Source organism: Ammospiza caudacuta, chromosome 7, assembly GCF_027887145.1.
Source record: "Ammospiza caudacuta isolate bAmmCau1 chromosome 7, bAmmCau1.pri, whole genome shotgun sequence".
NCBI lineage: Eukaryota > Metazoa > Chordata > Aves > Passeriformes > Passerellidae > Ammospiza > Ammospiza caudacuta.
The window spans coordinates 38804742-38832267 of record NC_080599.1 but is presented as its reverse complement, the minus strand read 5'-3'; the positions used below and the strand labels follow the sequence as shown (position 1 = coordinate 38832267).

At 44.5% G+C, this 27526-nt stretch overlaps 1 protein-coding gene across 2 annotated transcripts in view; it reads right to left on the bottom strand.

Moving 5' to 3' along the window:
- Positions 1–27526, bottom strand: part of RNF220 (ring finger protein 220) — a 214500-nt gene that overhangs the window by 4359 nt on the left and 182615 nt on the right. For both annotated transcript variants that reach the window (XM_058808197.1, XM_058808198.1), the window contains 6 exons: positions 26397–26493; positions 25316–25402; positions 23964–24019; positions 22183–22261; positions 7248–7356; positions 6038–6112 (listed from right to left, as the gene is read on the bottom strand). In XM_058808197.1, coding sequence (XP_058664180.1) covers positions 6038–6112; positions 7248–7356; positions 22183–22261; positions 23964–24019; positions 25316–25402; positions 26397–26493 — 503 coding nt within the window. The remainder of the gene's footprint in view (positions 1–6037; positions 6113–7247; positions 7357–22182; positions 22262–23963; positions 24020–25315; positions 25403–26396; positions 26494–27526) is intronic.

The following is a 27526-nucleotide window of genomic DNA, read 5'->3' as shown; positions in this document are numbered from 1 at the left end:
ATCTCCAGAACTAGAAACTGCAAGCTCTGCTCTGCATGTCCCAGTAAAAACTTGCTGCAGTGGTGAAAACATGAGAGAGAAATCTGAACATCTGCCCCTTCTGCCACTGTGCTGACATAGCAGCACTCCCAAGGGGCTCACTAATCTGGAGGCAAATGCCACGAAATATCCTGTTTCAATTGAGTCTCTGCTCAGTTTCATGTGTTTCCCTTTTCCTTGGAGGCACCTGTTGCATCTAGTTGCCCTCCTGGCATCAACTTTGTAGCTGAAGGGGGTCCCAAAGGAAGTGGCAGGGAGGTGCTGAGGGATTAATTCACAGCACGTTGTCCGAGGCACAGCAGCTGGCAGCTGCCTGTTCAAGTTTTCTTGTGTGCCCTGAAAAGCAGAAGTAAGTGTGCCCACGTCTGTGTCCATGCTCTCCTTCCTGAGACAGGCTTTCTGGCAAGAGGCAGCAAGGCAACAAACCAAGGGATGCAGGTGCTCACTCTAAGCACCAGCCCTCTGCACTCAGCCCACAGGGGTGGCAGAAGTGAAATCAAGTGCATCTTGCATCTTTGCTCTCTTCCATAGCAAAGCAAGGTCAGGTATGCAGTTCCCTCACACTACAGGGAAAGGGAGGATGGCTGGATTTATCTTGCCAGACCTTGGCATCTCTGTCCCAGAGGTCTGTTTTCTGCACCACATGCTGATGGCTTTAGGGGAATTCACTCTCCCACTTAAGGCTGAGAGCTGCACATACATAACCAGGGACAAGTTTTCAACCCTGTCACAAAGCAGAACCCAACTACATGGAGCTTGACCTATTTTCTGCAAAAGCTGCATGATCACAGATTGATTTAGGGCAGTGGGGGATACTGCTTCACCTGCACATGGGAGGCACAGCTCATCCTTGAGCTCTGAAGTGTGGGTACATTGAAGGGAACAATGGCATCCTGGAAACCTTCAGCAGCCTGGCCTGAATGTGGTGCAGGCTGCACGTGGCACGTGGCTCTGGGTCTCCTAATACTTTGGACACTTGGGGATGCATTTTTCTTTTATATTATATGAAAGTGCCCTCCTCTGCACACGTAAGCATGTGTGGTAAATTCCGAACTAAGTCCTGATTTTTTACTTTTTAGATTGAATTTGCTCAGAACCTTGTTCCTTACATCTGACTTTTCGGTGTAGGTATATAACATTTATCTGGACCAGTGATTAAGCTCTCCTCTCTTGTGGAGAGGCACATAAGCTTGTACACACACACATGCTGGCACAGGCACAATGAAAAAGCGTTTGCTCCCCCACTGCTCACCTGCCAGCTGGGGTTACTAAACTTTTCCCTTGAAATAAAAATGCTGTGGAATAATAAGTCCCACCTGTTGGCCATTTCTTTTTCTTTTTTTCCAGGTCCTTCTGCTCCTTTCATCATAGCTACATGGAAAAGCCTTGATGTGTTATGGCTGTGTGTGCTGGAGTAAAGGCCACCTCAGCTTTTCCATTATAAACCCCAGTTTTGAGGGGTTTATAAAACTCTGCTGCAAAAAGTTTGCTCCAGGGCTGTTACAAAGCAAAGAAACGGGGCTGGAACCAGGAAGGAGTTTATTTTTTCTCCTCCTTTCTTAATTAAAATTTGGCAAGTGATTGATCCACAATACAGGCTAATCACTTGGGGTAGTAGTTTGAAAAATGCATTAACAAGAGCTGAGATGTTGAAAAGTCGTTAGGGCTTACATGGTGCCAGGAAGGATTGGACTAGTTTGTCTTAAAATTGACTCTTAAAAAAATGGTATGATGTGTGCTATAAATTGGCTAAAGCAAGGAAACTTCTCACAAGGAAGGATTTAGGCACTTCCTGCTGTCCCGTGGGTCTAAAAATGGGCAATTTCCAAGAATGTGTTACCAGGGACAGAGAAGAAAGAGACAAAGAAACAGAGTGGGCAAAGAAAGTAACATCGAAGCAGAGAGATGACAGGAAGGACCCCAACCAAGAGCCAGCTTCTTGCCAGGAAAGGAACTGAATGCCAAGATCCAATTCTCAACCAAGGCATCAGCCTCCTCTCCCACCCATGCCTCCACACAAGTGTGGAGCTTCTTCTCTGCAGATGCTGATTCCCAGACAAACAGCTGTCCTCCACTGCCATTGTGGGGTAATGGGGTTAAACCAGCAGGAGAACAACTTCTTTCACCAAACCTCCTCAAAGGGTGGAGCTCACCCCCACAGGCTGCTGGAGGCCAGAGCTGAATAATGCTAATTAATAACCAGAGAGATGAGAACATCATGAAGGCTCAAGTGCAGCATCCATGCAGCTGCTGACTCTGGAGGTCTCTATATGTTGCTGAAGCACTGAGGAATCCCCCAGAAGGGCTGCTCTGTATCTGTACCTGTGCTGTTCTGTACAAAACCACTCCAGCCCACATGGCATACATGGTACTAGAGCCTAGAAAGAGTGGCAAGGCTAAGGATGTAGTAATTACCAAAGATATAAATGTGTCAACTGCAGAGCACAGCATATATCGATGGATCCCCTGGAAGCATTTTGTGATGAAGAAAGCTTTTTAGAAGTGATTTTTCCCTGCTCTTGTAGCTGTCATTTTCAAATAAGCCCAAGACAGGCAGGCACAAGCCTGAAGTCAGCAAATACACCTGGGAAATGCTGGATCTGGCTTGTACAGGTGATGGGGGAAACTCAGTAAACTGCATTTGTTCAAATAAACCTGTCCTCTTTCAGCCCTTGCACTGACCAACAACAACAACAAACAACAGCCTGACTTAAGTTTCCAGCTCCATTTACCTTGTAAAGAAGGATACCAGGGATTGGGAAATCACACAACTACAGCTCAGAGGGACATCAAGAACTTGCTGACCCATTCCCTGGACAAGATCACCTTAACCTGAATTACTGCTGACAGACACACATCAACCCTATTCTCACAAACTTCCAAGGATGGAGGCTCCAAACCTCCCCAGCAGATCACTACAGCAGATGGACAATCTCTTCTGCCAGAGAACTCTCCTCAGGAGAAGGAAAATACAAATCTCACCCACTCTTAGCTGTAAGGTCCTCTCTCAGGGGAAGGATGGAGACTGGGCAGACTCTTACAGAGGGAGATTCATCCCCTATGACCCCATGACTTGGGCTGTAGTCCAACAAGCAGCTGAGGATGGACACCCACCATGAGGACTGTCAACATTCAGGGAAAGGAACTCCACCTGCTGCTGCCCAGGCTAAGTCTTGCTCCTGCAACACCATTTCCTCTCCTATCTTTGAAGAACCTGCACATGTTTTCAGGGCTTCTAAAAGGGATCACAGGTAAATCACTCCATGATTTTAGTGCTCTTAAGGCATCTCCAGGGTCTCCTTCTGCAACCCCAGCCTTTGCTTCAGAGATGGAGTCTCCTCTGGTCAATGTTTCAACCCCAGAACTTGCAACCTGTTGATGTGCTGAGCTCCAGTATAATTATACCTAATCTAGAGAGTCCAGCAATCATTTATAGAGTTAGTGATCCTTTCCAACAGAACAGTTATAATTTGAAATTGAACATCAAGAGCCAAAAGTCCAAAAATTTTATTTTCATGAAGTCTAAGCATTTTAAGATCCAATCCTCATCAGTGCCCTAAACGCTATCAAGTCAGATGCTCAGATCATTGTACTATTGTATCCTAGAAAATGTTTAAACCTTAGGTCCACAGACACATGTGAGCATCACATTTCACCCTGTCTTCAATACCCTGCAGAGGTTCAGAAGTGCTCCAGGGCACTCTGAGCCTTCAGTTCCAGGGCCTTGTTCAGTACATGATCCTTGCTCTCTCAGGCACACTCACACTCTAAGTTAATGTTAGATCTTGGCTGGGCATGTAGGCACAGGCACAGAGGAGAAAGGGGACTTTTCACCAGCGTGGATGGCAGATCTCCAGACTGTTCAAAAGGGGCCGGAAGCCTGACACAACCCGCCTGCTCCAACTCCTATTAACTCCAACAAATTGTTTATTGCACAACAGCAGAAAAACACTGCCCCTCTCCCCCAGCCAAGTCTTTCCATGTGTGCTGCACGCGCAGGCTCCCTCCTCCCAGCCCACTGGGGAGCCAGCTTTATACCCAGGGAAAGGTAACAGCAGCGATTATTACACACACTATCCCACAGCTCCTCGCTTGTTAAAAAAAACAAGAGTCTCTTTTGTGCCCGAAATAAAAGGAGATACCTTAATTAGAACAATGCAGGTTGGTAAGCATTAAACACTGAGCCCAGCTGCTGTATGCCATTAAATTCATAAAAAGGGAGGGGGGAAGGAGGGCAGTCTTAACGAGATTACACACATTGACTTTGATCAAGACACAAAAGCACCAAGGCGTTCCAGGGTTTTTATTGCTGTCTTCAGGCTACATTTTAATGGTTACATTAGAAACATGCGAACACAGGCTGGGAGATTTTTTTGAGATGGGAAAGGGAGAGCAAGCATGCCTTGTGAAAAGGCCTGGTTTAATAAATTGGGGGCTGCAGGGAGAGGCTAGGACTGGGGAACACATGAGTAGTCATTTATTAATTGCTTCCCCTATGCAAGTGCCAAGTCCTAACATGATATCTTGCTGGACTACTCCCACCCCGCCTGCCTGGTCAGCAGAAGAACCATGTGCAGATCACACACAGCCAGATTCATCACCACCTTTCTCACAGAGCTCTGGGGGGAGATGGCTTCCCCTCTGCAAGGGAAATGTTAATCCCTCAGCACCTGGAGTGACTTTCCCTGTTCTCATGAGAGGCTGTGACTGCTGAACATGACAAAAAGGCATCTGACTGAAGTTGCACTAAGTTGCTGCTGAGCCTAAGAACAGCCTGAAATTAGTGCCACAGATTTAGAACATGACTTGAGGCTGGTGGGAAGAGGAGAGGACAAAGACTTCAGAGTAAAGAAAATGAAGAGGAAATTAGTGTTTTATCTTGTGCTCTTAGCACCACTGAAAGACAAGATTACTACTCACTCAGCAAAAGTGGCAGAGCACATATTCATCCAGACATCTCACAGCAACATACCCACGTATGTGTCTTTTATAAGATGCTGCTAAAATGTTTACAAAAGCTTGTATAATGTAAATAGTGACGAGGTGTAGCTGAAGAGCTATAAAATACAGCCCAAGGGATAGCCAAGTTATTGAGTTGCTATTAGTACTCAAGCCCACAGGCACTTCACCATCCTGGTAACTTTTCTTGGGCAAGACTTTTAAAAGGCAGGATTTAAAGGAGCACGATCAGCCTAATCATAATTCCAAGCACACAATGTGTTTTATAAAGTAGAGTAATGCCTTCCAGGAACAAGTTTTTAGGAGTGGCATTCCCTTATATTTTTTGCAACCCAACACTGTATCATCTTGCTAACAGGAAAACTAGAAAGCACAATTGACTATTTTCCACTCCCCAGCCTGAACAAAATGAAAGCCCTGAAAATCAGCTGCAGAGGGGATGTTAAAGGCTGATTAAAGACCACAGTTTTAACACAAGAAAAGAAAACACTACTGGGTCACCTATTCAATGTTCAAGGTAGTTCCCAATCTTGTAAACAGAATGGCATATGCTTGAAAACCACACAGTGCTATTCCAAGTAACCTAAAAAACATAGATTCACATTAAAAAAGCTCCCTTCCATATCCTCGCTCCTGAAGATGATTCCCTTTGCTTCAGGGGAATATTATGTTTCTCAGAAGCTACCCATTCCATGAAATCTCAGTGGATTTGGCCTCCATTCTCACAGCTTTACCTCTCTGCATGGATGCCCCACAGAAAATTACTGAAAGGCAAGGTAGTCCCTGGCACAGAGCTCTTCCCACAGCAGCAGAGGACAAGGCAAAGGGCAAGACAGAGCTTGGGTCACAACGACTCCAACAACCATGTCAAAACTAGAGTGGGGTGTTAAACAGCCAGGCTCGGGAAACCTGCAAGCACAGCAGTCAGATTGTTTAAAATAAAACAAAAAGCATCCTCCCCTGTGGCAATCTAGAATAAAGTATTTGAGAAGAGTGGAAAAAGGCTGTAAGTGAACAAGAAAGCAGACAAGAGCCTCACCAGAGTCCGCAGCCAGCATTCTTCACAGTGCACATGCCAGCACTGAATAGAAGTCAGGGGCATTGTGTAGGAGTCCTGAGGAAAAGAAGCAAACGTATTATTTCCATAGCAGTGATCTAGTGATTCTTCACTCCCAACCCCATCACAATGCCTTTCTTTGTGGGTAACACTGTCTAGTATTTTGTTAAAAAAGTTGGTTAAAAGAACCAACTTGTGTAATATATAAGTTGTATTTTTGTAATGTTTGTACAGAAGTGGCAGAAAGTCTCCTTCAATCCCTTTCCTTGGCTTCCCAGAACTCCTGTTGGAAGCCCATAATCCACTCAAGTGATGACCTAGCTCAGAAGAGTTATCACAAAAGCATCTGAAGTTGCTCTGGCCACCTGCCATTATTCTCATCAGAAAGGTCACCAGATCATATGAAAACCAGTGACAGGGTAAGATCAACCCTTATCACAACTCAGCTCTGCAGGAACAGTGCAATCACATCCCAAGAATGCTGCTGCTATTTCAGCAGACATGCCTTCTCAAGGAGCTATCTTCTATCATTGCTAACAAACCTCTGGAAATCAGCAGCCAGCTGCTGTCCCTTCTATGGGACGAGTGACAAGGGCTGCACTCCCATACTCCCAAACTGTGAGCTGGCTGGGAGACAGAAGCCTGTGCATCAAGCTGAAGTTGCAGAGGGAGCTCTCCACCAAGCAGAATGTTCAGTCCTCAGCAGAACACAAACCCAACAGGAGATGTAGAGCCCTGCAGGCTTGGACCATCAGAGGGAGCTGCTGCCCTTCCTGAGGAAGGCCACAGCATCACCAGAGAGCACGCAGGACACTGGCAACTTTTATATCTTCAGGCAACATCCCTGCTCCCAAATCAGAAAATGTGAGCTCTGATCACAGATTCTGCTCTCTCCTATGTACCTAAATTTGCACATCCAGGAAAAGGATGCTGGTATTTGGGAGTTTTCTACAGGAAGGCAGAAAGTCTTCTGAAGTTGGGCCTTTCTTGATCCTGATATAGAGCGACAGCTACAAATACCAGTGAAACAATGTAATTCATACAGAAATTTGAGTTATTAAGACCTTAATTTGGAAGGCTAATTGGTGATGAGTTCCCCCAGTCTGCCTGCAAAAGGAGAAAAGCTTCTCCTCTCCTCAGCAAAGATAGCAAGACATTTCTGATTCATTACCAGGAGTGGAGTGCTACTCACCATGCAAATGAGACATTTATAGCGGTCCCCACGGGAAAGCTGCCTTTCTAACTCACGGACACGAGCCTTTAACGCTTCAAATGTTGTCACTGCCGAGTCTTCTGTAATTCTGCAAAAGATGATGAAGAGTGACCATCACTGAGCACACAAGACTGTTAAAGAGTTTGGGGCAAAAAGGATCCCACAATAGGTACTGCACAGGAAATGGCATTGTATTTCAAACTAATACATCCAACTTGGGTTAAAAAAAACTCCTGAAAAGCCTGGTGTGAATTCTTTAAAGTGTCTTTCTAAACACTTCCAAACACATCACAAAAGAACACAACCAGTGCTGGAGTTGCTAGCTTCATACAGAGCAAGACACAGACATTTAAAGAACAGATATTTTTGTTGGGGTTTTCTGTTTGTTTTCTGCCTTTTTTTTTGTCTCTCTTAAGAGATTACTTAGGACCACATGCTTGAGACAAAGTTCTGTATGTTGCTTTAAAGTTGCTGATATAACTTTTTGTGGGCAATAGGAGCTGTTCTTCCCCTTAGAGAGTGGAGGCCTTTGCTGGCCATCAGCCTCGTGAAATGCAAAATCAGCTCATTACACAGGATCAACACAATGGCTTATATTAATGAAAGTCCCAGCTTTTTGATTCTAATACTGAAAGAATGGAGAAACCAAAAGCACTGGACACGGTGCCAACAGGGTAGCTATAAAAGCAGCTTTACAATCTCAGCTTTCCCATTTCCTAGGGTCATTTTTGATGGGCAGCATTATCTCTTTTGTCACAGAGGCACTGTGCTGAGGCCAGGCAAGTGTATTTTCATGGTTCTGCAAGGCTGGTGAAAAGAGCAACTTGCCAACCTAAAAGCAAGAGCAGACAGCAATGCTTAGCAAATGAAATACAGGGAGCATTACAGACAAGGATGCATCACTCCAGCATGCTGCAAAATCTGATTTCTACACAGTGTAGCCATAGGGAGGGGGCCTCAGGTATTCCCCAGAAAAGATTTAAGAGAATTGGCATAAAGGCTCCCACTTTCTTGAATAAAATCAAAGCCAACAATTTTCACGTGTCTCAGTGCATTTCTGGCATCTCCAAGCAGACTCCAGCTCAGAAGAACCTGAAGAGCATCTTGACACCACAAACTGCATCATCATTCACAAGATAACCCACAGTGGCACCTATGTCTTCTACCTTTTTAGAGGATGATTCATCAACAGGTGGCTAAAGCACAGTCTAGTGGAATTACTACAACCAGTGAAGTGAACTGCAATCTCAGGACTCGCTGCAGGCAGGCACTCACTCCTTTGTTCATCAGTCACTTGCTGCTAGCGTGCAGGGAGGGACTTGGGGTATCTCCCACAAGCTGATTCTGATGGCTTTTCCCAAGGCTTTGGTAATGGAACTAGTCAAAGAGATCTTGGGTGATTTTCCTAATTATGACACTTCAGAAGGAAGTGAAGCTGCTGGAATGTATATGGTTAACTACCAGTGCTACAAAGCTCCTTCAACTTCACTCCTGCCTTTGTGCTGATGAGACATGCTCTGCATGAGCTGAGATCTTCATCAGAAGGAGATTCATTGCAAGTGACAGCTGCCAGCAAATGGTAACAATTTTAAAACTGCAAAAAAGGTAAAGAAATACAAATGTCCCATGATAGCCTAGTGGGTGAGGACTGTCTGGGGACAGGGACACTGTGGATTCAAGTCTTGGAATACATAAATATTCTTTGGAGCAAGATGAAAGAGTTTCAGTAGGAGACAGTCCTCCCTGCTGTGAAAACACCCACTTGCTCCTGCTCATTGGTATAAATTATTACCACATCCCAGCTTGAGTTCTCACCCTCAAGAAAGAGTTGCTAGCATTTTCAAAGAAAGTCTAGAAAGGTGTTAGTTTTGTCCAAGGAAGAAACAGATTTATTTATTTATAGCTTGAAGATTATTGTTGGCTGAGAAAATTGTTTCTCTTCCAGTCTGGCCCACCATTGAACTAATGCTGGCTGAATACTGAGGCTAAATTTGACTTCATGGAGTCCATTTCTCCTTCTGCATGCACAAGGGAACTGGAGGTGTAAAGGCAGTGAGTGTGACTCCTGCCCAAAGCAGGTGGCAAGTAGAACCTCAACCCTTGCTAAATTCTCCTTTTACCATCTGTGGAGCTGGCTGCTCTCCTCATATGGGTGCAGCAACTCAGAAAGGAAAGGGAAAAGTTGATTCTTTGAGCAGATACAAACAAACGTCCATTCATCCCCAGTCCCAACCCAGTAACAGTCAAAATTTGAAAAGGAAAAATTTGCCACTGTAACAACTAGAGAAGATAGAAAATGGTTTGTTTATAGAAACCTAAACAGCTGACCCCCATTGGCCAATTTCGGAAAGTCTCTGAGACAATTGCACCTGTCCAGTAATAAACGAATGAATCAGAAAAGGAGGCTGAATAGAGGTATAAGCAATAATGCTCAGAGGCTGCCTGATACAATGGCCAATCAATAGGAGGGCTGTAGATCAGGGTGCTAGTTAGCTGGAAAATTACCACACCGCTGCGTGCGTCACGCTGTAGGGATCCTGGACAATCAATGTGGGAGGTATTGATTTAGTTATTATCACTTCATACGCTCCAGACATTGTTAAATATACATTTATTAACAAGACTGGGGTGCATTGGTAAGAGAGGGAGCTTTAGCCACTGAGATACCTCCCAGCACTGATCAAAGCTCAGCTATGACAGAATTTAAACTCCATGTGCTTCCTGCCAAGCCAGCCCACAGGACAAATCCTGACGCACAGCACAGTGCTGAAGACACAGCTCCTACTTCACATGAGAGATAGGAGTTTTGGCTCTAAGTGAACATTTTGCACTTGAGATTTCAGGAAAACCTCTCGGAGCAGCAGCAACAAGGGATGTGGCAGCCAAGGGTCAACCCAAAGCGAGCAATAATTGCATGGTTACTTCGGAAAAGCTGGAGGAAATGAGGTCAAGGGAAATAGGGAGAACATTAGTAAATAAAGGAAACTGAAACTACCTCCAGGGATGGAATAAAGACGAGAGTCACTTCCCATGTGTCTGGCTCCCGTGGTGGCCAGAGCACTTGGGACACATGCCATTCCATTTAGTGTCATTTTACCGTCAACCTGCTGCTTGTATCCTAAAGATAAGCATCGCTTAGGAGCAACTCTTCCTGCAGCAGCAATCTTGGGAACTCCCTCAGGATTCCCTCTTGTGTGTGCACCTTGTTTGCGCCTGCCTGGACACAGCTGGGAGCAGCCTTGGGCAGAATTTTTACAGGGTAGCGCCAGAGTGGAGCGAGGGTCAGAAAGCCAAGTGCCATGGACAGGGGAAGGCTGTGTACAAGCTTCCCTGCCAAGTGAGGCAGAGGGAATTACGGGGAAGGAATTGGCTCTCTGCTTTGCCTTGACCTCATGTTGGATGCAAGAGGACTCTTAACAATTTTGCGCCTCAGCGCTCTGATTTGACGTGTTTGGATAACGTCATTTATCAGCCTCCAGGGAGACCTGCTGAGCACAACTGCTGCCAAGAGCTATACCTTGAGCCTCAGTGCTCATGCTTCTCCAGCAGGTGTGACGGGCCTCCCCAGTACCTGAACTGTCCTCTCTGGCTGAGGATGTATCAAGAGGGCACCTCCATCGTGGAGTAGAGACTGCTGTGACAACACCACACACAGCGAGCCTGAGTGAGAATGCTTATACAAGAGCAAAAACAGGAAGGGAGGGATCCTTGTGGGAGAAGTTGGGTCCTGTACTTCTCCCTGGACTTTGTGGTTAAGTTTTCCACACCTTGGCAGCCACAGCTGAGGATGCTGGGTATCAGGAAGTCTGGGCAGACAGCATGTGATAATTTTCAGTCTTTGCGCCCAATGCACATTTTTCCACTACTCACAGCATTTTCCCCTCAGCACTGAAAATAAGAACACTTTCTTCCTCTGAGAAAATCCTTGCTTTGTTCAGGTACAAGGCCAGAAGAAGTGCACAGAAACACAATGGCAGAGGAAAAAGGACCTATCTGTAGCTTTGAGCAGCAATCGCCTCCTGAGAAATCTCCCCCGGGAAATGGCCACCCCCCTCTTTGCTAAAAAAACTTAAACCCAAACACTGGTTATTTGTTAAACATTAGCATGCATGTGATCTTTGTTTCTCCAAATTAAATCGAGCAATTCCTACCCGCTGTCCCAGTGGGCAATCACAAGCAATTCCGTTAATTAAATTATCTCTGATTCTGCAGCTCTGGAATCTCTCAATTGACTAAGTCTGTGCTTTATCATCAACAAAATACTGGACCAAAAAGGAAACAAAAAAATGCTGATGTCAGTGTGATTTGCCTTGGTTAACCCTTCCCAGCTGGTATTTAGGGCTGCTCAAGAAACTGCTGTACTGGAGCAAGCCCAAGAGTGAGAGCCTTGTACCACAAATACCAGTAGCAGCTGTTCACTTTTGTTTCCTTTTCACTGTACATAAAAACACAAACACCACACTGTCCCTTGCATCCAGCATCCTGCCTATTTGGGAGCCACAGAAAGATGCAAACTGTTAGCTGCTGAGCAAGCAGGAAAACACCTCAAAGAAGCCCCTGCAAATACCCCACCCACATCTTATCCAGATCGCATTTGATGTATCCTGCTGTTGAGGAGTCTCCATAAAACATTCCCCTTTGGTTTATTTCAACTGGATATAAATTTTCCTTTCTTCATAAATGGCTACACTGTACACAGCATTCCATAAATTTTTACAATTCCACTGTTTGTATGTACCTTGTAAAAAACACTTAGCACTGATTAAATGCACCACCAATAAAATTTCATGGGCTACTTTTGACACTTGATATTTTGACCTTCTCTCTTCCTCATACATTTATTTTTGCTCTCCTCTGCCTGTAAACACAGACTGTCAGAGAGGAAAATGTACAGTACCACTGACATACCTGAAAGTGATGTATTTATTTTTAAACAAAGCCTTTATCCTCCCTTGTCCAAAGTGGAGAACCCAGCAGAACATACATGCCACCTCCCTGCACCAAGGGCAGAGGTCATGTCACTAGCAGCTTACACATCATAAATATTAGAAACAGACTGGTCGATGCTTTGAAGGCAAAGTCAAGCTAAAGTAAAATTCCAGGAGCAGAGAAATTGCCCCAGGCCATATCCAACCTCAGCTGTAGATGACAATTATCATAACCACTGCTACACTGCAGGAGAGAAAGCCTGGTGCAGTCCGTGCTTTGTGGGGCACAAATCTTCAAGACTCGATAAAACGACCCCAACATCAGTGCACAATCATGCAATTGCCAGCCTTCTCTCATAGCCAATTTACATCTGGGTGAGAGGGCAACTTTCAGAGAAGAGACCCTGTTTTATTAGCCTGTAACATGCTGAGCACAGCTCTGTGACACCCAGGAGCACTGCAGAATGGCAGAGCACAGTGACACTGTCTCAACTCTCACTCATACAATGTCTTACACACTACTCCCTCACTACCTGAGTTTCAAACACTAACTATAAACACACCTATATTTCTTGGGATAAGAACTGTTTTAATTTTCAATCTGATGAAATAATCTGCACCCACTTTCAATTTAGCAAGCATCATCTGCAGCAGGTATGAGAGCTAAAGATACAGGGAGTTTATTTTGGCAGGTGTGGGTGAGCAGCACTGAAGTCAGTGGGAGATTCAGACTGAAAGGACTTTTACACTGACTGGAGTGCAAGAACATAAAGCTGAAAAAACCCCTTTGCTACTAACAAGCAAAACACTTAAACTGACATATAAGTTTTTAAAAAGAAAAGTGACAGGTGGCTTTAAAAGAAAACAGACACAGCTCAGGCATTTTCAGTATCTTAAGTCTCTGGAAGAAGCCCAGCATCAGGCACTGGTGGCAGATTGACTGTGAATCACCCCACAACATGTGGGCTACCAGACTGGCGCAATGTACTGAGATTTTATTTCACTAGATGAGCTGGTTATAGCAGAAGGGGCTTGCATGCCTTGATGTAGAAAACTGCCCAGCAAAGCTGTTTACAGAAAAGCCATGTCAAATCACACCAAGTGAAGTTTAGACCCTCTAAAGGGTCTGCAACACTGCCAATGCTAAAAGCAAATCTCCTGGCAAGACATCAACGTTTTAGGAGTTGGCTTCCCCTTTATTTAGCTAAAAATCTCATTTATTGGGTTTATTTGTTTTTAGACTAACCTCCTTTAAAGAGGCTGACTTATAATCCTGTAAAACGTTGTCACATGTATTGAGGAAATTGGCAAGGATGCTAATTTATTGTCCTCTAGGAAAAAAAAAGCCCTCTTTCCTTGATTAATGTATGTTTTTGTATTGTAAGATATTAAAGAATGTTGCTTCACCTGTAATTATAGAGAATAGTTTACTCTGGCAAAGTGCCCTGGCTTCTGGTTGCCAAGTTATGAATAATGCAATGTTCCCCATTCTAATTTCCGTGTTCTAAGTTGTGAATTTGGAGCAGGGTGCATGCAAGGGCACACACACACGACTCCGAGGCGCTCTCAGTCACGGGCGCCTCTATTTTATACTTGCTTGCACAACTTGTTAATACTGGCATTTGCTTGCCAAATTCAGAGTTTGCTTTTCACTAATTTCATCTTGATGCAAACCAAAAATGTTGTCTCTTTTTTTCCCCACAGAGGAATTATTTCTCTTACACTTGCATGCACCGTCGCAATATCACTGAGGGGAGCTTACCACTGCAAGAAGGCGTTTTAAGCTGCATTTAGTAGGGACTTGGGTAAAGATTCCCTGAAGAATTTAATGACAGAAGAATTAATTTTGCTTTCACATCTCCCCCGCCTCCATAACACAGAACTCAACAATGTCTTTACAGAAGCAGGAAGTAAATTCAGGCGCTGGCGCTTTCTCTTCCCTTTTTTTGGCCCATGTTTTGCTGGGACACATGTGCCCAGCCCCAATCAAAACAGAGACAGATGGCACCGCTGATCATTCAGAATGGAAGGAGCCTCGGAGTCAGCATGTTTAGATGCATTTGTAGGGCTATGCAGTATCCACTGGCCACTGGGACTGATTTAAAAAGGCGGCGAGTGAAAGTCTGAGCTTGCGCCAAAATTTTAAATGTGCCATTTGAGCAATTATGGTTCGACATGAAATCTGTGAGAAAGAATGCATAGGTCATTCTGATTAGATTTAGAGACTATGTTCCCTGTTCCAAAGAGAAAATAAATGCAATCCCATTGCTTCACTGGAGCAGCTTTGGTGATAAAGAAAAAAGCCATGCTATGGAAAAGTGGTTTGCTGCAGCAAGGTTCTGTAGAGGCAGCACAGGCTGAATCAGAAAATGATTCTCTAAACAATGTTCCTAAAGAGAAATAATGACTCATCTAATGTGTTAATATCTCTATTCACTTTTCAAACATATCCTTCTTCCTGGAGACCCCAACTGTATTTCTAACAGATCTGTGAAAGTGCATTGCGGTCTCTATCTTAATACAAGCCAGGGCCACAAAAGACAGGAGGTGGAAATGGAAAATGCAGCTCCTCTCCTTGCTGAGGCACGCAGGCTAAAGGTTCCAGCCTACGGACACTTGCCTCCATCCACAAGTAAACATGTTTGGATTATGACCAAGCTCCATGTATAGCTAGGCAGGTCTATTTTCCTACTGGAAGACTTATGGCAGATGTAACTTGTCATCTTACTGTGGCCTGGAGCTGGTCTGGGATTATTGGTAGCTTTGGCTGGACGATCAGGGCACAAAATTATAAAATAGCCATGAAATGAAAGAGGAATAGCAAATTCCTAGGGCTGAAAGTTGCTCAGGAGGTTGGACATGCACCTGAGTCTTGCAGCCAGCCTCTGTGAGCAATTAAATAAATGTCTCCTACTCCCATGGCCCCCATCCAAATGCCTGAAATAAACAGGAAATATCTATGCTACTACAGCAGCACTTGGATTCATCTATAGCCTTTTAAGGGCTTTACTGTGGAGGTGATATGCTTTCCAGAACCTCCATTCATGACTGCTGATTGGAGGCACCCAAGGGCAGTGCGATAACACATCCTCCAGACAGCTTCCTACAACTGCTGCTGCCGCCCTAGAACTTTTACACTGCGGCTGTTTCCTTTACAGGGAAAGAAAGGAGCAGAATTAGCATCATTTAAGGTAATCGTGCCTTCAAAAAGAAACACGAGGCTATTAAAGGAGGCCAGGGCACATCAGTATCATATAACCAATTGTGGTCCCAGAGCTAGAAAAGGAAACCAGCAGAGAGCAGTGGAAGGACAGGTCATGAGCTGGCTATCTGAGGGAAAAGAAGGAATACTTATGCAAATGTGTAGGAAACAACAGCTTTTTGCAGCCAAATCATCAAAAATGAAGAAAAAAGATAATGGAGAAACAGGATGAAGTGCCTGTAGCAGTGGGGTGTAAGGTTAGGAAAAGCACTGACACTGAAGTGAGGACAGAAAATCAACATGGATATTAAACTACTTTAATTATATTACTTGCTATTACTTTGCTTCTGTAAAGGCAGTGCCGGGTTCTGTGTTACAGAGGCAAAGAAGATAAAGCACAATGAATTCTTCTGTCATTGAATTCCTTGGGAAATCTTTACCAAGCTCCAACTAAATGTGACTTAACACTCCTTGTTGCAGCAGTAAGCACCCCTCAGTGATCCTGCAACTGTGCATGCAAGTGTAAGAGAAATAATTACCCACTCTACAGTTGTCCCAGACATGGTTTAATGAGAACTAACAAAAACCGGTCCTTTTAAAAGTACTATTTTGTATTTATACTTACTAACTGTAGCCCAAGAAATGCATAAACTACCAAGAGCTGTAATTACAACCATCCTGTTGTCAATACAGCAGCTGGCACAGCACAAACACTTACTGAGTCCTGCCACAACAGTTAGTGAGTGCCAAGGAAAGCAGTAGCCCTGTCACCATCAGCAAACAGCCGGCTTGTGCAGCCAGGGCTGCCCTTCAGCAGATGCAGGAGAGAGACAGAAAACTAGCAGAGGATAGGGCACAACATGGTCCCTCTTCTGCTCTTCAAAAGAACATTTTCATCCAAACAGGGAGTGCAGCCTACATAAAGATAATTGTTACTTTTCTCTTGAGAGCATCTGGGCGCCACACAAACATTTCCTAAAAAAAAAATAGTATCACTCCCTGACTCTTAATTCTTGCAGCATAGCTAAGGGATGTGAAAAAAGAGTCACATCTTTAAAGTATTTTCAGAAGGAACATGGCAAGACCCACAATGCTCCATCAGAGACAATGTTAAACAAAACAGGCTAATTTTAGGGACGACTCCTCTGACAAGCTGCTCACACATCTAAGGGCAGAATTCATTTGCTAGAAGGCAGCTGTTTGTGTTTTATAAGCTAAAGTTTCTCTTACCTATGGAATAACTCCAATATTTCACAGGGAATCATCATCCATCTAACTGAAGTACCCTCTAACAGACCATCAGCTTCATATCCCCTTTGAAATAGCACAGCTGAGCACTTGCTGGGCCACGATTTATTTTTTACCTTCTAAGACATCTTGGTAACTCTATAGCTCAATAGTGACAGTCGAATTTCACACTGCGATAGCCCCCCATCGATTTTTCATTCTCAGGAAGCAACTCTACAAATTAAAGCTAACAGCATTTCTGAAACTACGAAAAGAAAAAAGAAAAGAAGGGGCAGGCAAAGAGACATAAATTACAAGATGCCTAAACCACGCCCCCAATGTAGGATTAAAATTCCATCCTGGGTTTTTCACCAGTTATGCAGGGATGCAGAACCTACTGGCCCTGAAGCCAGAAGACCCCTTGGGTTTGTAGATGCTTCAGCTTTAAAACATCACAGGTTCAACAGAAACAAGAGTCTCTTCCTATATGAAGATGTCAAAATCTATAGAAAACTGCCTCAAGGCATGAAATTAGACCAAACCTCTGGACAACACGGCACTAAACAGAGATACCACCTGCCCCCAGGTCTGAGCTTGTACAGTCACAGGCTGCTTCATTGAGCTTTGTTAATCACTGGCCAGTGAAGAACCGGACACTGATACAAGTTCAGTTTGCACAGTGGTTATAATGTTTGAGACCATTATTGGCACGTGCAACTTCTCTCCAACAGTTAAAAGAGGGAGCAGAATAAAGAAGCACAGCCAAGCACTCTGCTCTCCACTGTCACATCCCAGAGGAAGAAGTAATGCCAAAGCCTCACTTCATAAAGAAATGAAGCATCTTTCTCCATACCCTTTCAGCACTAACACCAGTATGCAGTACAAATACAGTATTACATACTACTGGAATTACTCAAAAGGAGTAAAACCTAATAAAGATAAAAATCTGGACACAAGCAGCACAGCCCAGCAGCTTTCTCAGCCTTTGACAATCTCACACTTCAGTTCAATGTCCCGAATCCTCTCCCAAGTTCATGTGGGCTGTTCTGGTACTGAACCCACCAGCAGCATCATGCTCTCAGCTCAGCAGAGCACAAAGGGTTAGTTCATTTATGACTCAAGTTAATTTTTTAATTCTGTCTTTGCTATGAGATGTTCCTGTCTCACATCAAAGCCTATAAATGGTGTGACACTGTGGAGAAGGGCTGGGTATCGCTTATCCTATGGTGTGAATTCTCAACAGCTTCTGTTTTCTCTGACATACCAGCTTCAGGTGCTATGAAAGGGCTCCTTCCCTTTCAGGCCTCTGCTAATCCTCTGGCTTCACACTCTGCTCCTGCCTGGATGGGTCTGCCTGGGAGCAGGGTCTCCCCAACACCCCAACAGACTGCTACCTCCCTGACTGCTCCCACATGCCTGTCTCTGTGCACAAGGACCCTGATCTAAACTTTGCTTTATTTTAACTGATGCTCCTCCTTGAGCTGCTGTGCCAGAGCCCCTCCAGAGCCAACGTTTCCAAACAGCTGGACTGGAAAGTGGTGAGGTGGGAGGGAAGGGGAAGACAGAAGAGACAGGAGAAATAAAACAAATACAATTGCTTTTTGTCTCTAAAACCCTCTTTTTAACCCAACAAGCGTCTCATCCAATGAAGCATGATAAGCATGAAGTGTTATATAAAGAAGATAATTATAAAGGGATTTAATGCTTGGCAGGGTTGTATTGCAAGGTTCAGAGCAGAGGTAGCACACTCACTTAAACAGCCTTGTGTCCGGGTTTGGTATTATGCGGGCGGCGTGGCTGGGGCCAAGCGGAATCAGAAACAAGATTTGTTTTTAAAAAAAAAAAAAAAAAAAGCACAGCCCCCTTCCCAGCAAGGATGGCAGTTTCAGTCCCACCTCCTTCCACTTCTGTCCCATCCCTGATTAATGATGTTGTCTGCCTGATTTATGACCCACCCCAACAGATTAGAGTTTCCCTCTTCAACCTCCCCCCCCTTTCACCCCTCCCAGAAGGCACAGCCACACTCCGTTGGAAATATTAGAGAATTATTAAATAAACATTCATACGTCATGTCTCTTCCCATACTGAGCTCATCGTAGTCAATGCTCAGCGGCCGGGCCCTGTTTGCTTTGGGGCTGACACCAAACAGCTGGAGTGATTCATGGAGAGGCTGGCTACAATGCTCTGTGCCATACATCATGCTCGCAGCGCTCCCTGCCCCGGCGGAGATAAACTGATCAACCACAACGGGCTGGAATGAATTTATGACAACACAAAATTGAGGAAAACAAATGGGAGGTGACCCAGTGGGCCACTAACCCAGACTCTCTCGCTGGCCTGCAATCTAGTCTTGTAGCAGAAAGCAAAATTGAACATTGGCACTCTGAATTAAGATGCTGGCTTTTAACCCTGGGGAACCTCTGTTTCAAAATGGCAGAGACCCTCACAAGGCAGGGAGAAAGACTTTTTTGTGGGGAAGGTGCTTTTTGCAGCTCTCTGTGAGCAGCACTTCTTCTGCTGAGAGTCCGACGTCAGTGGAGGCCATCAGGGAGGGTGCCTGGGCAATTAGGGACCAGCCGCTCTCTGAGCAAAGCTGCATCTCGAGCTGAGGTAAAGGAACACTGCACCAGCTGAGCTCTGCCTTGGCAATAGCTGGGGTCTTCAGCAGACAAGCAGGGCTCAGATAGTGTGATGCTCCTTCATCTCTCTTCAAGAGCCTTCAGCACTCCAGTATCTCTTCCAGACACCTCACATTGGCTCAGCACTGAGACACCTCACAGTGCTGGGAAGGAGAGCTGGGACAGCACCATGTCTCCCACTACCCCTGGCTGCCACCTGAAATTCAACACTACACAAATGAGATCAACTTGTCCAAGTTACTGATGATCTGGCACAGCAGAAGGAGCAGAGCAAAAAAACACAGACTTACCCCAAACCCCATCTAGCTGTTCTACATGCAAGAAACTCTCCCACAAAACCCCATGTTTAGATTAATTTAAACCTGCTCAAGTGAAGAAATTCAGCTGCGTGCCAAAAGGAGAACTGCTCAGTGTACTGTATTAATGGATTAAAAACCAAACAAAACTACACTAGTCTCTTTGCCCGGACTTATTTTTGGAAGAGGGAAGGAAGGAATGCCATTCTTATGAGAGAAGGATCAATAGGCAGATCACTGCTAACTCTATTAGCCCCTGCTCTAAACAGAGAGCACAGCTGACACAGGTGCTAAGCCATGTGCTTCTGGACAATTTTAAAAATGCTAATCAGATGCTACACAAGGTTTAACATGCCAATCAAAAATGTTCAGATTTAAAGGCAAAACCTGAAGTTACAAACAATGGACTAAAGTGATGCTGCCAAAAACTTCCTGTAAGCACCACCCACAACAAGAAAAATGAAACCAATTTAGCTCCAGATTAAGAAACAGGAACTAGAGATGAATCAATTTAGCCTGTTGGGCTAGGTCGCCATATATCATGGCTCAGCAGTGGAGTGGGAAGCAGCCAGACAGTGAGAAACCCTTCCCCCTCCTTTTCTGTAGGCTTCTAGCTCTGATCCCTGTTATCAATTAATTTAACAGAACCCCTCTACACAGACAAGCACACAGAGAATTCAGACTCCTTAAATGGCAGGACAGAAACTATTTATCACACATGAATCTCAAAGGAAAGGAGAGAGAGGGAAAAAAAAAGGTAGCTAGGAATTCTCCACCTGAAACAGTCTTGTTTTCTGAAACTCGGTGAAATAAACTACCTTAAACAAAAAGGTCCCTCTGCTACTTTCAAAAATTAACATTATTGGAAAGACTGAACAAGACATTTGAGGAATTTCTTGTAATTTCTTTTAGTCTTTACTGACTTTTAGCAGCACTGAAGCTTTAGCAGGCAAGGTTATTGCAGAGCAAGGTGTGTGTGAATAGACACACACACACGCTTGCTCTCCTCACGTCACAGCAGCGTTAGTGTGAGAGTTGTTTGGAAAGGATTCTGGGACCCTTCAAAAGGTGCAAGCTAAAGCCTCTTTGATCAGATTATTAAAGCTATGTCAATTTTATCACTTGAGCTCAAGTGTTCTGGAAAATGTCAAATCCTTTCAGCTCCTACAGTTTAAAGATTTTCAATAGGAGTGGATCTGGGAGGATGGAGGGCTGCTGCACTGACAGGCAGGAGGCCCAAAGGGAAGGCAAGCAGCAGCTGAGACAGAGGCTGACAGATTAGGGCAGAAGGGATGAGTCCTTGCCACCAAGACAGCATGCAATGGCTGGCTCACTCGAAGGACAAAGCTGGTTCTGCACTGACCTGCAGGCTCCCAGACTCAGTGGTCCTTGCCCAAAGTCTGCTAAGGAGAAGCCATCGAATGGCAGACAGCCAACATTTGGGACCAACTAACAAAAAGGGCTTGTAGAAAGGAAAGAGCCGAGACAGCAAAGCAGTGTTAAAGTTCCCTCTACAGAAGAGAGCTTCTCCAGTTAACTCTCATTGCGAACACATACTCTGCCAGGCTGCCTGAACTGTCAGAGACCCAAAAATGTGCCAGGGACGCAACCTCTTAGGTCAGGACCAGGGAGGAGAACGAACTACATGAAAATGACAACTTTCTGTAAAGTCACCTTAATGCTACACCACTAGATTTTTCCCCATCCCAAACTATCAGTGGATGTCACCCCAAACTGTAATATTTAAAACCCAGCATCACATTATTGCTTTCACTGCATTCAAGTTGTTTGGTCTCTCACTTGATCTTGGGGCAATGTTTTCTATCAGGCAATAATCAACTTAAAACACTAAGGCCCATCCCAGCTAATGCAGTCCACGGTAGCAGAGAACAGCCTGTAGTTTTAAGCTTGGACCATCAAATTTGTCCAAGCAGTAAGTCACCCCAGTAGCACGTGGAATAAGGTTTAGAATAGAGGTTGTTACTCAAATGAGCAGTGCAGATAAATCCATTTATTTTTATTTCAGACTGCAGCACATTCAGTGAGCAGAAAGGGACAGGAAAGGAGATACCTAGCAGTCCCTCCACTACTGTATATTAAAACACTGGGACTGAAACTTCTCAATCACTGAAAGGGTTGCAGGTAAAAAACTCCAAAACTGAGACATTATTTCTGTTAGGAACCATACAAAGGCTCAATATAGATCTTAAGGAAAAAGAAATCCCCTCTGTGAGACTTCTTCCAAGTAACAGTGCTGCTAGGGGAAGATTCTCTTTTGTTGAGAGATGAAAGATGGAAGATAGAGCAAGCATGGATCTATCTATTTACAAAATTTAAAAGAAAGCAATTTGCAGTGGAGAAGCCCTGTGGAAGCCCAATTCCATGTCACTGGGTACCTGGCCTCATAGATACCTGGTGGAGAACTCCCCACAAGCCCTCTGTTAACACAGCAGTGATGAGTGCTCCAAGTTCAGGCTTTGTGTTGCAGCACAATTTCCCCCTCTCAGTGGTAAAAGCTTCAAATATGCCTATCTTCAGATTACCACTGCTGCTGGGAGCACCAGATGGGACACTATGGCTCTTTAAAACAAGAAAAAGAGAAGCTACCCACTTCACACTCACTTTTCAATGTCACTGTTCTTACAGGTCTTCTGCATGGTCTCCTGTTTACTGCTTTCACCATTACTCGTTGAGGGCATTTCTGTGGAGGGAAGAACAGAAAAATTAGTAAGAAAACATGAAATCATTCCAATGAGCAAGTCACAGTTTCAGAGGGCCCCAATGAGTCACTTTCATGCCAGCTCTTGGTAAGAGATAGAGAAGTGACTGATGCTAAGTGTCCCTGTCTGGCAGGAAGGGCTTCCCTGGACAGTGTATTTCTATGATTCAGGGCCCAAAATACAACTGCTCTTCACAGCGATCTGACCCCTACTGATGCACCCATTGTTTAAGCCAGGATTTGATTCAGAAGGGTTGATGCAGCTGCTACATGGAAGTGCTCTTCTAGAAAGGTGGATTTGGAGCAAATCCATCCAGCCCAGACCCTGCTCTCAGCCTCTCCCATTTGCTGAGACCTCACAGACACAAGCAGAGAAATATATACCAGGTAACCAGAATGACAGAACAGTCTGCTCATCATGGCTGTTCCCAGCACAGGAGAGGGTGTGAGACACCAGGTGGAGATGAGAATATGAACCAGCCCCAGGGTTGTAGGTTCATCACTGTGAATTCAGGTAAAAGATATGAAGAAAACAGCTCACAGCAAATGTCATCAGCGCTGCCTCCTCATCACCTCCATGGCTGTAGCTACTAAAGCTGATAATACCTACAAGCAAGTGCTTCTACATCACAGAAAATAAATGTGATTGCCTATCCCACAGAAGGAAATGCCTGCGATAGATATCCTATGTTCTCCATTTAACCATCATGCCCTTGGCAAAACTGGTTCTGCTCCCTTCCCCCACTCCCACTGGCAAGTAGTTATATCTTGTAGGTACTTTCAAGGCTGGGAATCAAATGCCCAAAGCATGACAGGAACAGAACAGGGAACAAAATCATTGGGACATGTCTCTTCAGGTCGCTGAGCTTCAGTTTCCTTCCTAAGGGAGCTGCAGCACACTGCCCAGCTCTGGAAATGGATTTGGCATCTACAGCTGGAAAGCGCCAGGTTTTATTATTCTCATATTTTCACTAGGTTGCTGCTTACACTTACAGTGCTGCTGGCATTGAATAAAAACCCCCAGCAGTCAGATGGGTTTAGCACTTCCCCCTTTCTTCTCAGTCCAATGAGCTTTCAAGTGTTGTATGCAAAGGTACACATTCACATTAACTCCTTTGCTCTGGAGTCTCAACTACAGGTCATGAAATAGGACAGATCCTAGAGTTTCCACTCCTAAGGTGAAGGCTTCAGAGTGGTAGGCTTTTCTTGCCATACAAAGGCCAGCAAGGAGACAAGATCTACCCAAAAGATAAAAGTCTTTAGCATATCCTCTAAAAGAAGGGAAGAAAAAGCAGTTGGAAAAAACTCAATAATAAATGCACCTGTGTAGTTTAAATATCCAGCAGATGAACACCACCACCACATTGTCAGGCTCTGCTGGCTCTCTCTATAATACAGCAGTTTGCCTTCCAGTGGCGTGCCATCAAGTCAATGCAAACCCTATCTCACATCACCATCCCAGTTAAGGTGGCACTTTTGGGAACTACCCAGCTGCCATTACTGACAATTAATTGTACTGTTAAGTTCCAAAAAGATAGTGTGGTTTTATGTGCATACCTATCTGATGACACTCTGCAAGAGTATCAGTAACTATCTCTCCTAAGTACTGGCAAGCAGAAGACATGGACTACCTACCTGCCCCCCTGCAGTACATAAATTAACAATTTACAATTTCAACACTCACCGTCACTGGCCCATTTAGAAAACTCTGGCGTTATTCGAGTACTTGGTGTGCCACCACTAAAAGAGAAAAGGATAACATGCAAAAGGTTGAATACAAACAATTTTGTTGCTCAGGAAAAGCTATGCCTTCCACCAACCACTCCTCTCTTAATACTTCTATCCATCAGTCTAGGTTTCAAAATGTGAGCAGCTGGCCAGCCAAAAAACATGCTCATGCTTCGTGGCATCAGTGACACTACTGTATTTCTACAGAAACTCAACAGAATTTCAAAGTGCTTTTCCAAGCAACATCACCTCTTGTGTTGTAGAGATGGGTAAACAAGCCCAGGAAATGTGCAAGGAAGGACCTTGTAAAAACAGCAAAACAATGTGCTAGGTGCAAGCCACATGAAGGGACTGGATCTCCTGGCCTCAGGCACTCAGGTATCTCACCAAGCCCTAAGTGTCTGTAGCCACTGATAACCAAGAATCCTCCTGCTACCACACCAGACTCCTAGTTGTGAGGGAGCTTCAGCATCTTTGTGGCCCTGCTTTTGGACTAGCATGGTTAGCAAAGTATTGACTGGACCAATGGTTTGGATCCAGTGGCAAATGCCGCTTTTCTATGGAGTGAAACCTAATTTTGAAGTAGTGTTTGCGACAGGCTAAGCAGTAAGAAAATTTCATTTCACTGCTCTATCAATCACTTCAACCTTGACCCCACAAGATCACTCAGTGAAAGAGATAGAGGGTAATTTAAGTCCTGTTTTATGCAGGGCAGGGGGCTTAGAAAGCAATCCTAGCTCCCTGTTAAGGCTCATTTTATTCGCCTGGAACGCTTCCCTGAGTGCCCTGAATGCTGGCTGCCTACATTCTCCACATATGTATGTGGGCAGAGCACACATCCTGCCCCAACCCACAGCTGAATACAGATGGATCAGTTTGCATGCCCCACAACAATTAATTTGATGCAATGAAGTCACACAAGGGATGCCAGACTCCTACAGTGCCAACCAAGATTCCAACAGCATCACACTGTACTGCTAAGAGCCACATTTGATCATGAAGCAAGATGGTGCATAGAGCCTTAGTCCAGCACAGTTTCCTTATCACCAGAATTCATCCGCTGTCCAGCACTGTTCAGGGCCAAGATGGCACTGGCAGGGCAGTGGGGTGGCTCAGAGAGGGTGAGTGTACAGGGAGGCTTTCTCTAAGGCTGCACAGGTAGAAACAGAAACCCATCTGCTGGACTATGCTTCTTTGTAAGGCTCTTGTTGCAACCCTTGCACTCAAGTGAACAGGGTATTTTCCACAAACTGAGACTCCCCAAAAGTAATGAATGCACTAATTTAAAAAGGCAGAAATGATACTTACTTTAAAACAGCACCTCGGAGCGCTTCCCTTTCTTTGGCTTCACCTGGCTCTTCTCCAGTACAAGGGATAATGTCTGCCTCTGTGTACCTGAGCACAAAGGGTTAAGGAAGATACAGCCCTGCTGCAGACAGTAGAAAGACTTTTGAGATGGTTAGGACACTGTCTGGGATATAGAACAAATTAATTCCAACTGGGAACATCTTAAGAAATAGAGGGGTTGGTATCCGCAAAGGGGCCTGCTTTAAATTCTGGATTAAAGTTTTGTTTTAGTTGGAGAGAAACAGAAATCTTTTGATAGTAACACGATTCCACAGCTTCTTGGAAAAGGAAAACTAGTTCCTGAACCCGTGCAAACTTAACCTGCAGAATTTGTGTTTGAAGTACAGAGTTCTTTTACCAGTGGAGGGCTGGAGCTTCAATCCTAAAGGCTGGTACAGATTTCAATAAAACCTAATTCTACAGCTGTACATTGCCCCTCATCACAGCTAAGGGAGTGTCTGTCTAATGCCCTTGCAGGAATTCTTCCTTGATGCCTATTACAAGTGCTGTGGGGCAGAAGTCCGGTCACAGCTCTCCCAGAGCTGTGCCCAAAGAGCCTGCTCCCAGATGGAGAAGTTCTCAAAATCTGCCTTTAATGGTAGTTCTGCCCATGAACTGTGTAATGAAAGAGGAAAAAAAAATATCAAATCTTGCAGAGTGGAAGGTGAATAGTGCTTACTGCACAAACCCCTTGAAAACAAAAGGGTGTCTTGTGGAGAATAAACTCAATTCCTACCCTTGAAGCAGGAAAAGCTATCCATATAGAACAAACCTAGATGTAGGCAACAGATTGTTTATGAAACAGAGAAACCCTAACTGATCCCGTGCAATGTCTCCTACAGACTTCAACCAGGTCTAGAGTAGTGCTGCATCAACAGCAGGATCTCAAAGGGAGCAATGGGGAACCTCTCCTAGTTCAAATAACATGGTAACTGGAGAAGGCTGTGTCATTTCAGTAGGGCTGGACAAAGATTATCCCCAATTTCCTGGGGCAGGAGCACCTCTGGGTCCCCTCTCAGTAAGAGCCTTTCAAAAACGATACTGTGGTTTCCCGTACTCGAGTGTGTCGTCTCCATCCACATCCAGGTCAGCGTCGCTGTCCGGATTCTCCTTCCCGCTGCACATGATAAACCCAGACCCTGAAAGAGAATAAAACACATGGATGAGCGTTTGAATTGGAAATGAAGTGCACCAGATCTCCCAAAAAAGGTGCTACAGCACCAGTTTGCAGGCTGTCCTTTACTTACAGCCTCATAAAAGTGCCCTCTCCAAAGACAGCACAAGAACACTCACCGAAATGCTCTAACTTCCTAGATTTTATGCTCTAAATGCCCCCAACATTGAAAATGGAACATTCTCGACTTTTAGCTCTCCACATGAATTTTTTTAGAATTGGAGTCACTGTAAGGGTCTCTCAAAGGCAGAAAAAGCAATGAAACTTAACAGGAAAGACTTATTTTTCACAGAAGTAGTTAATGCAAAATCCACACTACTAGCAGGTAAGAGAAGGCCACAAGGATGTTCTGAATTACTTCTTAATTCAGATGCAGAGGGCAGGCAGAGGCTAAAATACAATTAGAAACAGCTCTTCAATTTTGAAATACATTTAGTCATGGCTTAGATTTTTAAAATTTAAAACATTTAAGAATAGCAAACCTGCTCCCACAAGAGGGGAAAAAATCAGACTTTTCTCATTAACAGCTCCTCACACGCACTTACATGAGCAAATTGCAATGCAACTCATCAAGAGTTCTGCTCTTCCAGCACAGGGGTGTCAGGCACACATCCAGTCCCAACTCCATCAGGAAGTAACCACTTACAGTTCCACCTGAGGCTGACTGTGCTTCAATTCCCACTTTCCAACAATTTCTACATTTACTTTGGTCCCAAGCATTTTGTAAACTGTAACCAGGCTTCTTTTAATTTAATCTGCACAAACATCTACAAAGATGAATCTTCACATGGTATTTTCTGCCTAGGGTTTATTAATAGAAGAGAAACTATAGAAGGCATATTTACTCTTTATGAGAGCTAACACTGAATATGCTCTGTCCTGTTGACTGGATATTAAGCAAAGACCTGCTGAACTCTAAGGTGCTGGCTGCAAGGTCCCCATTTGTGTTCAATTTTGCAGCACATCTAAGCTGTTTGGGTACATTAGCTGTGCAGATA